The sequence below is a fragment of the Marmota monax genome, unplaced genomic scaffold, assembly GCF_021218885.2.
Source record: "Marmota monax isolate L192 unplaced genomic scaffold, Marmota_monax_Labrador192_F-V1.1 WCK01_AAM20220418_F8-fsc00017, whole genome shotgun sequence".
Taxonomy (NCBI): Eukaryota; Metazoa; Chordata; class Mammalia; order Rodentia; family Sciuridae; genus Marmota; species Marmota monax.
This window is the reverse complement of record NW_026695241.1, coordinates 5,405,631-5,421,095: the sequence shown is the minus strand read 5'-3', so window position 1 is coordinate 5,421,095 and position 15,465 is coordinate 5,405,631. Positions and strand designations below refer to the sequence as shown.

General features: G+C 36.0%; 1 protein-coding gene across 2 annotated transcripts in view; it reads right to left on the bottom strand.

Annotated features, from left to right (window-relative positions):
* The window catches only part of Ppp4r3a (protein phosphatase 4 regulatory subunit 3A), a 42,396-nt gene that overhangs the window by 18,766 nt on the left and 8,165 nt on the right, over window positions 1-15,465 (bottom strand). For both annotated transcript variants that reach the window (XM_058577870.1, XM_058577871.1), the window contains exons 2-4: window positions 7,726-7,781; window positions 4,790-4,888; window positions 184-801 (exon numbers count right to left, since the gene is read on the bottom strand). In XM_058577870.1, coding sequence (XP_058433853.1) covers window positions 184-801; window positions 4,790-4,888; window positions 7,726-7,781 — 773 coding nt within the window. The remainder of the gene's footprint in view (window positions 1-183; window positions 802-4,789; window positions 4,889-7,725; window positions 7,782-15,465) is intronic.

Below are 15,465 nucleotides of genomic sequence, written 5' to 3'. Positions count from 1 at the left end.
TATTATTATTTATCAAAATTTATTGGAGATCATCAAAATACTCACCTTTAGATTTTAACAAAATCAAACTCACTTAGGATTTTAAAGGAAGAATGAATTAATTTTTGCTTAAGGCAAGTAGCAATTTAAGTGGTATTAAAACAGGTACCTTTTTTTAAGTAGGAAGAAAATGATCTAACTTACCTGTAACATACCAACAATTTCTACCTTATTGAAAAAGATAAAGGAGTGAAGTGTTGATAACATGTTTTCTTCAAAGACCGAAGGGGTAGGGAGAACCATATCCTGTATATACTGAACTCTGTATGTCTGATGAATTTTTTGTTTCAGCTCAGGATCTGATATGGGAATCACTTCTTTAAATTTGGCTGTTTTTGTTAGAAATTCCCTGTGTTTACGTGGTTGTGATAAAGCAGGATCATATTCTAAACATCCAATGACGTCCATTATACATTCCTCAGAGAACATGACCTCAAAAAGAGCAGTTCGATTCAAGAGGAAGATGCCTTTGATAATTTCATACAAGTGGTGCAGTCCTTCAATATTTTCCAAATCCTCACATACATGAAAAAGCTCTAAGAGCTTCTTAATATAACCCTCATTTTCCAGTGCTAGTGCAAGTTTTTCACGGCGGAGGGGGGAAGGTAAAGATGATGCCACAAGTTCTGCAATTTCCTCAAGGCGACTTAATTCACAAGACGGTAATTCTAAACCTGGTGATGACATATCATCAAATCGCTCCTCTTCAGATTCATCTACAAGGTCCTGAGTGATGTCCACTGAAGGGTCCTTTCCTTGAACCTATGAAGAAGAATTTGTGTAGCTGACAAAACACACACCAGCAAACCTAAACAATATCCTTCAACAAATACAGAGACATTATAAGAAAACCATAACAATAATTTTCAATTTTTAGAATCTTATTTCAAACTTGACACAACTGCCTGCTTTTTCCAAGTTGCTGTCATGGTTTGAATATGATATATCCCTCTAACCTATCAATGCAGAAATATTCAGAGATGAAATGATTAGATTATGAGAGCTGTGACAGAAGTGGTCAATGGTACAGAAGGAGAGTTCCCTGGAAGGATACATCTCTCTCCTTCTTCTGATTCCCATCCCTCCTCTGATTCCTCTATGCCATGAGGGGAGCAGCTTTCCTCCACCGCACCCTTCCCTCATGATGTGCTACCTCACCTTGGGCCCAGAGTCTGCCAACCATGGGCTGAGACCTTCCTCTAAGTTGTTCTTATTGAGTGTCTGGGCCACAGGAATGAAAATGCTAACTGAAATAGTTACATTTCTCCAAATAACATATACTTTAAATTATTTTCCAAAAAAGACTAGGGAGAGGTCTCAGAAACATTCTTAGTTTGAAGAAATTCAAGTAAATATCAAATATCATACAGAGTGCTGTGATCATAGTACATATATATAACTATAACCAATAAGGAAAACAATGTCCATTCATCTTAGGAAAGGGTCAGAGAGCATAAACAAACTGGCTTTGGACCAAAGTTGGCGAATAATTTCCTACAAAATGTTTGATGGTACCCCAAAGATATAACAAAAGCTCAGTAGGATACAAATGCACCTACACAAAAATGAAGCCACAAATGAAGTAAGCTCAACCTATAAGTAGTAGAGCCATCCCCAAGAATATCTCCTAAAAGTTAAGGAACCAAACTGAAAAAGTTCAACTTTCCACATATCCAAACCTATACCTACTTTTCAACCCCTCAGAATCCTAAAACCTGTCATAAATCCCAACTTTGTGTTACTGCAAAAATTCTAATTATAAAAAAATATAAAAAGTAGGCCTTATATGAAATGTATGGCTAAGAGATAACTGTGGATGGATACTGGAAGGGAAGATAGCCTGAAGTATTTGTCTTGAAATACGTTGCAAGTTAAGGTCCAATATGGTCTGGATCTTAACTCTGTGGGGAACACTACTGCAAGAAGGCCAGATACATTCAAGATTTACACCTGGCACAGTTTCAAGCTGGTACTAGTTTGGTTAATTACATAAGTTCTCATTATAGTTTTATGTTCTAATACCAAAGCTATGGCTTTACTCACAGAAAAATGTTTGTGTACCTGGGAACTGAACCCAGGGGCACTTTGTTGCTGAACTACATCTCCAGCCCTTTTTGAGACAGAGTCTCACTAAATTGCCCAGGCTGGTTTTGAACTTGCAATCCTCCTGCCCCAGCCTCTCCAGTTGCTGGGAATACAGGTTTGTAGCATGTGCCCAGTTGATAGGATTGATTAATAAACCAAACTAAAAGGGACAAGAATAATGAGAAAGCCATCTTTCTGAGTTAAGACCTAGTTACTACTACCCAGGAGGGTAACAGAAAAAGGGAGGATTTTTTTTTTTTTAGCTATTTTGGTATATAAGGGTGATGAATAGGGGTCAAGAAATAAAGAAACATGTAGGTAAAATGTAATGACTTCCCTGGAATGAGCCAGGATCCAGAAAACGGTACAAACAGAATTCATTTTAAAAATGTGACTGAGAGATGGGCACAAAGGCACACATCTGTAATCTCAGTGACTTGACCAGCTGAGGCAGGAGGATATAAATTCAAGGCTGCCTGTGTGACTTCTCAAAATTTAAAAGGGCTGGGGTATAGTTCAGTGGCAGTGTCGCTGGGTTCAATCTCTAGGACCAAATCAAAACCAAAAAACACGAGTAATTGAGAAACGGCACTTTCAAGACAAACTATACGTAAAAGTTAGGGGGAAGACCAGAAAAGAACATAAAATACACAGTGGTTCTTTGGTAAGTTACTGCAGAGAAAGAACACAAGCATTCATCTGTGCTCCCAAATGAAAAAAACTGAGACCATATCTCAAAACAAAAACAAAAAGAACAAGGTAAAGATCAAACAATATTAAAAAAAAAAAAAATCAGGCACAACAGTTACAGAATGAGCCCAGATTTGAATTAAATATTAGCTCACTAGAAAAATGGTTCAATCCCCAGTACCACAAAAAGAGAGAGGGAAAGGAAAAAGAATAAAAGAAAGAAGGCATTTGGATATAAATGTGACACCTTCGCGTTCTAGAGGACAAGGACAGCATCAACAGGCAGGTTTATCTATATTAAAACAACAACAACAAAAACGCAGCTGAGTTCAATATGCAGAAGAAATAAAACTGTACAAGTTAAGAAAAAACTGTGCCTTGAGGACACTGTATTTTCTATTAAAGGTATGGCTCTTAAACTTCAGGGTGCACCAGAATCACCAAAAGCAGGGCTGACAAAACTAGCCAAATCCCATCCATTTGCATGTAATTTATGGCTATTTTTTTTTTTTAACACCAGAGATTAAACCCAGGGGTGCTAAATCACGGAGCTACATCCCTAGCCTGTTTTTTTAAATTTTGAGATAGGGTCTCTCTAAGTTGCTTAGAGTATGTAAAGCTTAAAATATTTACTACCTTGCCCTTTACATTCTGACCTACAGGGTTTAAGACATCATTATAGGACCCTAGCGTCTGATATAGTAGGTCTGGCCTGTGGGCCACAGTTTCTAGGTCTTACTCCTATACTGGTGAAGACCACATTTTTTTTGGAGGGGGTAGGTACTGTGGATTGAACTCAGGAGCACTCAACCACTGAGCCACATCCCCAGCCTTATTTTGTATTTTATTTAGAAACAGGGTCTCATTGAGTTGCTTAGTGCCTTGCCCTTGCTAAGGCTGGCTGTGAACTCTTGATCCTCCTGCCTCAGCCTCCTGAGCTGCTGGGATTACAGGTAGAGCCACCGCGATTGGCGAGAACGGCATTTTTGGAGACTCAATTAAAAAAATCTATTGAAGATTATTCTCCAAATGAAATAAGCATGGAAATAGAGAAAACCTCTCTAGGAGGAAATGGCCAAATGAGTCTGTAACAAGAACCAATACATTGAGTCACTTGAGCACTTTAGAAAAAAGAAAAACAAAGAAAAAACCCAAAAACATATTTATAATGATTGTGGAGATTATGTCAAGAGAATGAGGTACCAGAGTAGGGAAAGATAAAGATCAGAAAATATTAAAAAAGAATCAGACACAACAGTTACAGAGTGAGCCCAGGTTTGAATTAAATTATGAATCAATTACAAACATTTGCACTTAGAGCAAAGTGAGGGTGACTAGATAGTCAACGGTCATAGAGCTCAAGACCAGTGCAAGGGTGGGCTCGACTTCAAGAGCCACAAGAACAAAGCCTGTCACAATCGCTTGTTTTATTTTTTAGAAAAGATAATTCTAGCTGTGAAACTATCAGTCAAGATGAAACAAATAAACCAGGGAAGAAATGATGGACACGTGAGAGTGCACAAAATGAAGACAAGTGAATGGACCCAAGGTTGACTACCAAGAACAGAATAGACGTTAGGGCTAAGAGAAGAATGAGCAGGCCCCATGAGTCTGTTTCTGAAACTAGATGGCATTTACTGAGAGGAGGGGACAGGAGGATAAGTGGATCTAGGTGAGAAGATTGTGCTTGATTTTGGATTGTCAAGTTGGAGATGCTAGTGAACACTCAAAGGGGAGTTCTTCGAGAAGGCAGTAAAATATAAAACTTGAATTTAGCAAAAGTCTGATCAGGGTAGTGTGGTATGGATAAATTACACCTTCTTTAAACCAAGCTTTTCATAGAGATTTAAAAGATCTATCTGAAATTTATTTAAAATTTAGGGTTTTAGCTGAAAGCATTGCAAAAAAACAAAAAAAAAAAACAAAAAAAAAAACCTTTCAAGAGAGCATATTGATTTTCTATTTTTAAAATTACCTGACATATTTTCTCCCAAATTTCATCACATCCAGCTTTTTCTTGAAAGCTAAGGGCCAAGTCATAATTTTCTGCTTCAGACCACACAATCAGAGTGTCCTTTGGATTAGGGGGGAAAAAAAAGAGTCTGAATGATTAACATACATTACTGCAACTGTTTCAAAGTATAAGGCAAATGAACAAAGCAACAGGAATTCAGAACATCACTCATTTTTATTTTTTGCAACACTGTATTATCAATGTCTTTTTATGCTTAATTTTTACCAAATATGAAAAACAAATGTTTACCTAAGGACAAAGCTTGACCTATATATGAATTTAATGTTCTAAAACATACCAAGAAAACACTACACCAATCTTGTCCTTGCACATCAAGTCACATTTTATGCTCTCATTAAAATGGCCAAAGAGTAAGTCTGAGCATACAATTACTAGAGGCATGTTAGAAGGCTGGGATTAAAACAAAACAACTTGTCTTTTCCCTCAACAGGTGTTCTTTACAAGCTGGGGCATGTGAGGTTCCTGAAGGCCTTGAAATTACTGGCCTACATTTGTAATATGTGATGTGATCATTTATTTGAACAGTTAAACAGTTAAAATTTCACAAAAGTTATATGGTTCATGAAGCAGCATACTCATAGCACCTACCACCTTTTCACTTCTATTCAGGGAGAACTTTATTTTGAGACAGGGTTTTGCTATAGACATCTAAGCTCAAGTAATCCTACTGCCTCAGCATCCTAAGTAGTTGGCACTACAACTACAGACACATGCCACTATGACCAGCTGAGAAATTTTTTTAATAGGAAATTTAACAAACAATTCAAGAGGTTTAAGATACAATCTCAGCAAGACACTGCATGTACAATAAATGAGACCATCTTATAATCCCCACAGTCCAAAAAGATCTGTATTAAAAAATTATCGAGTTTAAGATACTCTTTCAAATTTATTGGTAGTAAATAAACATATTAGCAATCACCATTGTTAAAAAGGGTCATTTCATGGAGAAAGGTTTATGAATCATCTTTTTAAAGAAACACTGAATAGTGCTTAGGAGAGTCACTTCAAAATAAAGAAGCCCGAAAAGATATGTAATAGGTATCTTCAAGTTCTGGAGGGACTGTCACTAACTTTAGTTTTTCACGTTAGTTTTTTCTCTTTTTTTCCAAAGAGAAGAATGTGAGTCCCAGTTAGAGGTAACTGAGTACAATATAAAGAAAAATATTAAATATAACTGTATACAACTTCTCTGTTATAACTTATATATTCAGAATCATTTAAGACTGATGCTTAAATCAGGGTGTAGACAGACACATGTTGTATGTTCATAATTACACTTGACAAATTTAGTAGGTTTTAACAACTAAGAAATAGTTCTGAGCTGGGCATGGTGGCACAAGCCTATAAACCCAGCAGCAACTCAGGAGAGGCTGAGGCCCAAACAACTTAGAAAGACCCTGTCTCAAAATAAAAAAGGCTGTGGATGTGGCTGAGTGATTAAGCACCTCTGGGTCTAATACCAAAAAATAAAAATTAAAAGTTCTTCTGTTTCCTTGAACAGCTGAATGTTCAAATCATTTTATTTATCAAATAACACTCTTCTCAAGAGGTTATATCTTTCCTACTTTGTGTAAGATGTATTTTTACTCTTAAACTGATAAAAACCTCCGAACCATGAATTTAATTATGAAATATTAAAGTCCAATATTCCAGCCTTCAGTTATTCAATCAAACCTAAAAATTTTCTTAAGGTCAACAAAATGTTAATAGATCAAGCTATCAAGAAGATATTTTATATTATACCAATGTTTTCTGGAGAAATAAAGCACCTCTCAATAAACTTTATTACTGGTTTTCCTATCTACTATCTTGGAATCTAGCAAGTAACAATCTTTAGGCTCATCCAATGAACAAAATACAACTAAATTCCTTCTAGTAGTATTTTAATGGTCACTTTAAAGTGAAGCAAACATTCTACTTATGAACAGGCTGTTAATACTCTTTCTTCTAAAGTAATTATTGTTATTACTACTGAGGATTTAACCCAGGGGCACTTTACCATTGAGATACATCCCCAGTCCTTTTCATTTTGAGACAGAAACCTCACTAAATTGCTAAGGGCCTTCTCGCCTGAGATCCTCTTTGTCTCAGCCTACCAAGTCGCTAAGATAGGATTATAGGCATGCACCGCTGGTGCCCCAGCTTAAAGTAATTATTTTCTCTCTGCATCTTCAAGGCAGCAAAGGAACAGTTTGATTTCACTGGTTTTGTAAAAGTATGTGTGTATGCAGAATAAACACCATTTGATAACAGTGCTAGTAAGTGCTAAGTGAAAATTTATTTTCAGACATTTCTGGCACCTTAGAAGGGCATAAAGGTATACTCAATAGAAGTTACAGTCAAAAATTGTATCAGCACTCTAAGGCCTCTCTGAGGCTATCTACACAGCGTTGCTCTATAGGGAGATACTTCTGTCCATCTGCACTAGTATCTACAACATAAGAAGGAATCTCCACCATTTAGTTGTTAGTAGTAGATGGTTTGTCAAATCAGGGGTCACTTTTTTCTTCATGTAAAAACAAGGAAATGGTTACTTTACTTTTAAAAGATTCAGTTGCTAGAATATCAGGAACATGAACTCATCTTGAGACAAGCTTTAAAAAAAAATTTTTAAATTAAGTATGGCTGAAGGTATAGCTCAGTGGTAGAGCATGTGCTTAGCCTAGAGAGGCCCTGGGTTCAATCTCCAGCATTGAAAAATAAATTGCTTTAAACACTATAGAAATTGGCTGAAACTTTATAATTAGATTGGCAAATGTGCTGTAATCTGTTCTGAATTTCTTATTGTAAGAAAACAGATGGTAAATTTCTATTTAACCACCAAACTGAGAGGATAATATACAAGATAAAACACAACATCTTCAAATTTTTACCTGTTGTTTCTGGTATGCAGTATTAGGATTTATTTTGGACTCTAAAAGCAGAGAACCTATGAAAAAGAAAAAAAAAACAAACAACAAACAAAACAAAGACATTCCATTATGTTATTGCAAAACATCAAAATTATATTCCCTTATATACATTTCTTTTTTGAACATCAGATGCAACTCACACATAACTTCAGTTAAAGAAAAAATTCAAGCAATATAAATGTAAACATAATAATCTGTAATTTAAGAAATGTATTTTATACATGCTTACTTTTTTTTGTTTTGCAGTGCTGGGATTGAGTCCAGGGCCTTGTGCATGGCAGGCAGGTGTTCCACCACTGAACTACACTCCCAGCTCCTATATACTTACTTTTCTTTCTTTCTTTCTTTCTTTTTTTTGGTGGTGCTGGGGATTTAACCCAGGGTGTTGTGCATGCGAGGCAAGCACTCTACCAACTGAGCTATATCCCCACCTTTATATGCTTACTTTTAACAAAACAGATATGACAATCTGAACAGCAAATTGGATGGTAATAAAAAAAATCTAACAATTTATAGGCAGCACAAGGTGGAGAAAACCGCACAAAACCAGATGATCTAGGCTTATTTTTGAAATTGTTATTCCAACAATTGTACACATTTACGGGGCACAGTAGAATTCCATATGTTATAATGTATAATGATCAAATCAGGCAGTTAGCATTTCTAAGTTTTTTGATTAGTAACTAATAATTAACATTTATATCTCCTTATCATTGCTTTATGTCTGGAGCCTTTGAGCTCTTTTCAGTTGCTCTTGGTGTTAAGTCTGATATACTGTGTGATTGCAAAATATGAAATAAGTTGTAACAGCAATCAGATCCACGACTTCAGACTAAGAATGAAATAAGAAATAATTTGCAAAATTTGATAACATAAAGCATAAGTCACTACCCAAATGCACATCCAAATTATATATCACCTTAGAAAGTCTCATACTTGGGAGATAGTAGAGGACAGGAAAGGTAGCAGAATACAACAGTTACTAATAGGGCATTATGTAAAAATGTAGATGTGTAACCGACGTGATTCTGCAATCTGTATTTGGGGTAAAATTGGGAGTTCAAAACCCACCTGAATCAAATGTATGAAATATGATATGTCAAGAGCTTTGTAATGTTTTGAACAACCAATTAAAAAAAAAAAAAAAAGAAAGTCTCATCCTTCTTTCATTTTTAAAAACATTTTAAAAATTGTAATGCATTCTGTTGTCATATATAACAAATTAAAATAAAAGATAAAAAAAGGGAAAAAAAAGCTTTTTTTTTTAGTTGTTGATGGACCTTAATTTTTATTATTTATATATATGTTGTGCTGAGAATTGAATGCAGTGCCTCACCCATGCCAGGTAAGCACTCCACTACTGAGCCACAACTCCAGCCCTTTCATTTTTATTCTTTCTTTCCTCATGGGGGAGGGGGCGCACAGGGGAGATACAGGGCCTTGCTATGTTGTTCAGACTGGTCTGGAACTCATGGGCTCAAACATGAGTTCCTGCCTCATTCTCCCAAATAGCTGGGAATACAGCTATGTGCCACCATATCTGAATAATATTACTATTTCTTTTTAATGGTACTGAGGATCAAACCCAGGGATGTTCTGCCACTGTGCTATATCCCCAGTCCTTTTTATTTTGAGACAGGGTCTCACTAAGTTGCTGAGACTGGGCGGGAACTTGCAATCCTCCTGCCTCAGTGTCCCAAGTAGTTGGGATTACAGATGTGCACCACTGAACCTGGCTCAGTATTTCTTTTTCTTAACAGAACTACCCAAAACAAAACAACGAAAAAGAAACAATAGCAAGGAACTGCTATTCTTCTCCATCTTCAAATAATCAATTTATTCCTTACAGTAAATTTAACCCATACATTTCTGTTTTCACCCCGACAGTGGAAGACTCATAATATCTAGAAAATAACTACTGCTTTATGAGAAAAGGCAAATTTTGACACTTGAATCATACCCACCTTTTCATCAACCAGTTCTAGTTTATTCCAGAACATCAAACCTAAAGACAAGTTCTGGCCCAAAATGCTTAAGCAGCAACAGTTTTCTCTGCAGCTGTCTCTCATACAGTGCTTTTGTTTTTTCTCATGTTACACTTAACAGTTGCTTTACCCATTCCAAAGAGTGGCTATATAATTGAGAAGAATCAGTTGCCTTAACATTTCCAAACTTGCCTTCCAGCTAAAACTAATTTATTAATTTTATGATGCTGCCGAATATTAGTGATTTACTACTATTTACTATTTGCTAAAAACAGTGCTGTTAGATACTAAGTACAGTAAAATACCAGCATGTATCAAATTGTGATGATTCAATTTGAGTGTGCTGTGCACAGAAACAGTTTCCCACTTCCCACAATTTCTCCCACCAACTCTGACACAGGTGACCCAATTAACCCAAAATCTGTATTATCCTGTCTGTACTTAAAATAACTGAATGTTTTAAGTAATCCCCCCCTACACACACACACTGGTACCCTCAGAGCTCCACTTACTTAGGTTCTTTATTCTTTCTTCTTCTCCCCCTTTCCCACAACTATTTTTGGCAGGAATTTCCACATTTAAGGAAAAACTGTTTTAATCTTCCCTTTTCCATTTGGGGGAGGGTACAGGGATTGAAATCAGGGGTACCTCACTACTGAGCCACATCCCCAGCCCTATTTTGTATTTTATTTAGAGACATGGTTTCACTGAGTTGCTTAGTGCCTCGCCTTTGCTGAGGATGGCTTTGAAACCCTCCTGCCTCAGCCTCCCCCCAAGATGCTGAGGTTATAAGTCTGCTCCATGGCACCTGGCTCCCTTTTCTAAATTTTGCTAGATTAATTAAAGCAAAACTTCCACTGCTTTTTCAACTCTCTTTATATACAATTACCAGATTTTTAGCTTTGTGATTATGAAGAACTGTATGATACATTCATAACATGAAAAAGCTGCTGGTAAATTAACAGAATGTATAGAGGCTGAGGGTTTTATTTACTCAGTGGTAAATAAAACATACATTTATTAGCCTATAAGAGGCCCTAGGTTCAATCTCCAGCACCATACACACAAAAAACAAAATACAAAACTAAAAGCCTTCCACTATCTTTGTGAAGTGCTGTTTGAACTATTAAAACAAAAACTTATTCTACTGTTATCTATTATCATCAACCATAGCCACGTGTGTAACTTCAGCTACCTGGTAGGCTGAGGGAAGACTGACAGTTCAACCCAGCTGGGTAACTCAGCAAGACCTTATCTATAAATAAATAAATAAATAAATAAGACTGGGTTCAATCCCTAACACCCCAAACAATCAAACTAACAAACAAAAATTATACCAGAGACTTGCAGATCAAACTTAAACTTTTCAAAGATAGTCAGAGAATACACGTAATTATACTTTAAACACAACTTTCTTAAAAAACATATTCCAGTAAAACCTATTCTGAAATATAACTCAATCCTCAAAAACAATCCATCTGTAGAAAACCACATAAGTAAAAATACAGTGAATAAAAGAACTAGGTTATTTGGTAAATTTTATTTTAGAAGACATAAGAGGCCTAGTGGCATAGACTCAAACTGAATATCCTCTTTTTAAGTATAAAAACTACACAAAAATTCACTTATCGAAAATAAAAATTTGGATCTCCTTTGAAAAATGATGTAAACTGTACATCATTCAAATTTAGAACTTGTAATAGTTGACACTGCAAACAATGTCATCAAGAGAATGGGAAAAAATATTTGCAAATCATACTGATAAAGCACTCACATCCAGAATATCTATGAATTCTTCCAACTCAATAATAAAGACAACACAATTAAAAAGTGGGCAATGCACTTGATAGACATTTCTCCAAAAAAGATATATAGAAAATAAAAAAAGCATAGGAAGATGATCAATAGCACAATCATTAGGAAAATACAAATCAAAACCATAAATGAGGTACTATTTCATCCTCACTAGTACTCTATAATGGAAGAGGGACAATAACAAGTGTTGGCAACAATGTAGAGAAATTACAACCCCATACTTGTTAAAAGATAAAATGAACCAATTAGGTAGCTACTCAAAAAGTTAAGTAAGGGGGGTTGGGGGTACAGCTCAGTGGTAGAGCATATGTTCAGAATGCTAGATCATGCGACCATAACCCTCGGTTCAAATCCCTAACACTCCTTCCCTACCAAAAAAAAACGTTTATCAGTTATTCAGCAACTCCACTCCTAGTTATACAACAAAGAACATGCCTACACAAAAGCATACAATGTATATATATATATATATCAGGATTTTTCATAACAGTAAATAATGGAAGCAATCCAAATATCCATCAACTGATGATGAATGGAAAAATAAAATGTGGTATGTCCACCCAATGAAATAGTATATACAAAGTATATGAAATTCTGACACATTACATGAACCTTGAAAACATGCTAACTGAAAGAAACCAGTCACAAAAGACCACATATTCTATGAATGCGTTTATATGAAATGTCCAGAATAGGTAAAATCATACAGATTAGAAGAGACATTAGTGGTTGTTGAGGGCTAAAGGGAAATGGAAATGGATAGTGATAGCAAATGGGAACGTGATTTCTTCTGGAGGGGATAAAATGCCCTAAAATTAGATTATAGTGATGCATACAAGCTAGTGGATATACAAAAACAACAAAAAAGAACCATATATTTTGAATGTTTAAATTATTAAGTACATAAAAACTGCTTTAGGGGCTGGGATTGTGGCTCAGTGGTAGAGTGCTCGCCTTAGCACGGGCGGGACCCGGGTTCGATCCTAAGCACCACATAAAAATAAAGGCATTGTGTTGTGTCCATCTACACCTAGTTTAAAAAAAAAAAAAAAACTGCTTTAAGCAGGCTTCTAGAATGCTGGTTATGTTCTGTTACGTGCTGGTTATTTTGTGAAAGTTCATCATTTCAAACACATAATTTGCAAATCTTTTGGCAAAACCTTTTTGATATATTGTACTTTTAAAACTTTTAAGGTTTAAGACAAGAGGTCAACAACACATGGCACAAAGGGCTATCACCTCAAGCTTTGCTTTCAAGAAATGCATGCATGGGCAGGGCACCACTGGCTTCTTTATGCTTCCAAGTTTTGCAGTCTGGCCAGATGATATGCAAGGGTCCTGTCCAGGGATGGAATGACCTTGGCAAGGGTATGTAGGAAGTGGAGGGCTAGCATGTGTGACCTAGTGCAGGAGTGGTGTTGGACCAGTACATAACTCATCCTAAGAGGACCAAGACCACTAGGATAAAGATTAACTTAAGAAATGACTATAACATATTTTGTTATGACACTAAGTAGATTTTCCTACAAAGGAAAAAGATGTCCATTATGTCATAATATTGTTGACAATTCTAAGAAGGTTACAGATGAATGTTGAAACAATTACAACTAAAGAAAAAACATAATGCTACTGAAGTTCCTGTTCTGATTGTAGAATATAAGTACTGTAACATGGGAGGAGAATGGCATAATAAATCCCATGGTTCTGCTTGCAATCTTTACTCAAAGGTAAATTTAAATTGTGGCAGAGCTGGATGCAGTAGAACATGCCTATAATTTCTCAGCTACTTAGAAGGCTGAGGCAGGAGGATCAAGTTTGAGACCAGTCTAGGCAACTTTAAATAAAAATAGTGGCAGAACCTGAAGTTACGGTCAAGGAAGTATGAGAATTTATTTGACAAGCTCCAACACAGCATCCCTGTGTTCATATTTTCAGCGGGTATCAGTGATGTACCAGAGGAAGTTACCTGTCCAGCTGGTATTTGTCATTCAAATGTCAAAGTGGAATCCAACTTAATGGACTTTGATGAAAGAGGGGTACTTAAAGGATTAACAGAAATAATCTATGCACTTAACAAACATGGTGGTACCTTGAAGAATTTAAAAATTTTAGTGAATTAGATGATAGCAACATAATTGTGCTGGAAGACTTCCAAGGAGATTTAAGAATGGTAGATGGAAGAGTCAATGTTGAACCTGAAAACTGGATACCTACATAAGAGTGGATGTAGAGCTTGTAGAAAAGTACACGACTTTTATGATATTTAGTAAAAGATTAATCATTAGAAAGGTGCACCTCTCCCATGGGTGCAACTGATGCAATAATTGCTCATCTGTTCATTTTTCTGAAAAGACTCTTATTTGTAATATACCCCATTTTATAATTTATATTTTCAGACATGTTGAATCCATTAATAGGAAGCTTCTTTTTTTCTATTTCTCAACACACTTATATATGAATGACAGATTTAAAAAACTTAAGGCCAAACCAGAAAAATAATCCCTCATTTTCCCAACATGATATTTGTAGTTTAAAGTTGTCAGGCAGTTTTTAAAGAGTCTTTTAATACTGTGGGAAAGTCAGTAGAAGGTTGAAAAGTTTTATTAAAAAACAGTGAAATAATGTACATAATTAACTGGTACATTTACAATTTGGGTGAATTACACTGATGGTATCACTATGTCCTAAAACTGTGTTATGTTTGGTTATTTTTTCTGGGTAAAAATCAGCATTTACCAGAAAAGACTGGCACTTGTCGTTTAAAAAACACCCAAAGACCTGCCACTGATCATTACAAGATGTTATAATTTGAAGCACTCGTAATAAATATCATAGGAAAAAGAGGAAAGAAACACACACCTGACTTTGCAGCTAGTACTAAAAACAAAAATGCTATGACTAGCAATGCTTTGACTTTGTGAGCTACCTAATCCCTATTAGCAATTATTTTAAGTACCAGTCCCTTTTGCATTTTCTTCAGAAAACTTTCTCAGTAGTGTTACAGGGTCAGTATAATTAGAAAGGAAAACATTACAAGTTGAAAGTGTAAAGTGTTCCCTCCCAAAGCCCTGGCTAACACAAGAACATACTAGAAGCTTCTGGTGGTGTAATTTTTTTCTGGATAATTCAGGATGTTAGAGGAAAGTACCTCTCCAGAAACCCATTTCAGCCATCTCCCATAGCTTTGGTCTAAGTTATCACTTCAGGAAGTTCAATTCTGGTCTCCAATACCATACCCTGTCTTAGAGATAAGGAGGTTGAAGCATGGGAAACACTCAAGTCTGGGAGCCAAGTAAGCTAACAAGACACATTACTAGTTTTATTCCTAGTTATCTAATGGGTATTTCTTCTTCCATCTACTAGTCCTTATTGGGTCAAGTTATGAGCACCTCTCTAATCAACTGAAAAAGCGTTACTATGTATTAACACAATCCTTCCTCCCTTAAGTTTACTTCTATCAGTTATGATAGCTACAATACTAGGAAGAGTAATTCTATCCTAGTAGTACGGACATGAACGAGGATATAGAGTTCAACTTTAGTCAGAGGTATCTGCCACACCAACGGGGAAAATTAGCAGTATGAGCCTTAGTAGAAAAAAAGATAAGATTCTCACCAAGAGTAACAAACACATGCTTGTGATAGGGGTATGCCCAATGTAACTTAATAAATGAAGCATACATTAAAGACCTACCCATCTCCCTACCCCAACTCATTTGAAAAACACACCTATCATCTCCAAGGAAGAAGATGCCTTATCTCCCAAGAGATAACTTGCACACACACACACACACACACACACCCAACCCCCACTCTTTCTACACATCTAAGAGAGTCAGAATTATCAGAGAAAGAATACTCTACAGAAACTCCAATCCTGCCAGGCAGGATAACAACAATCA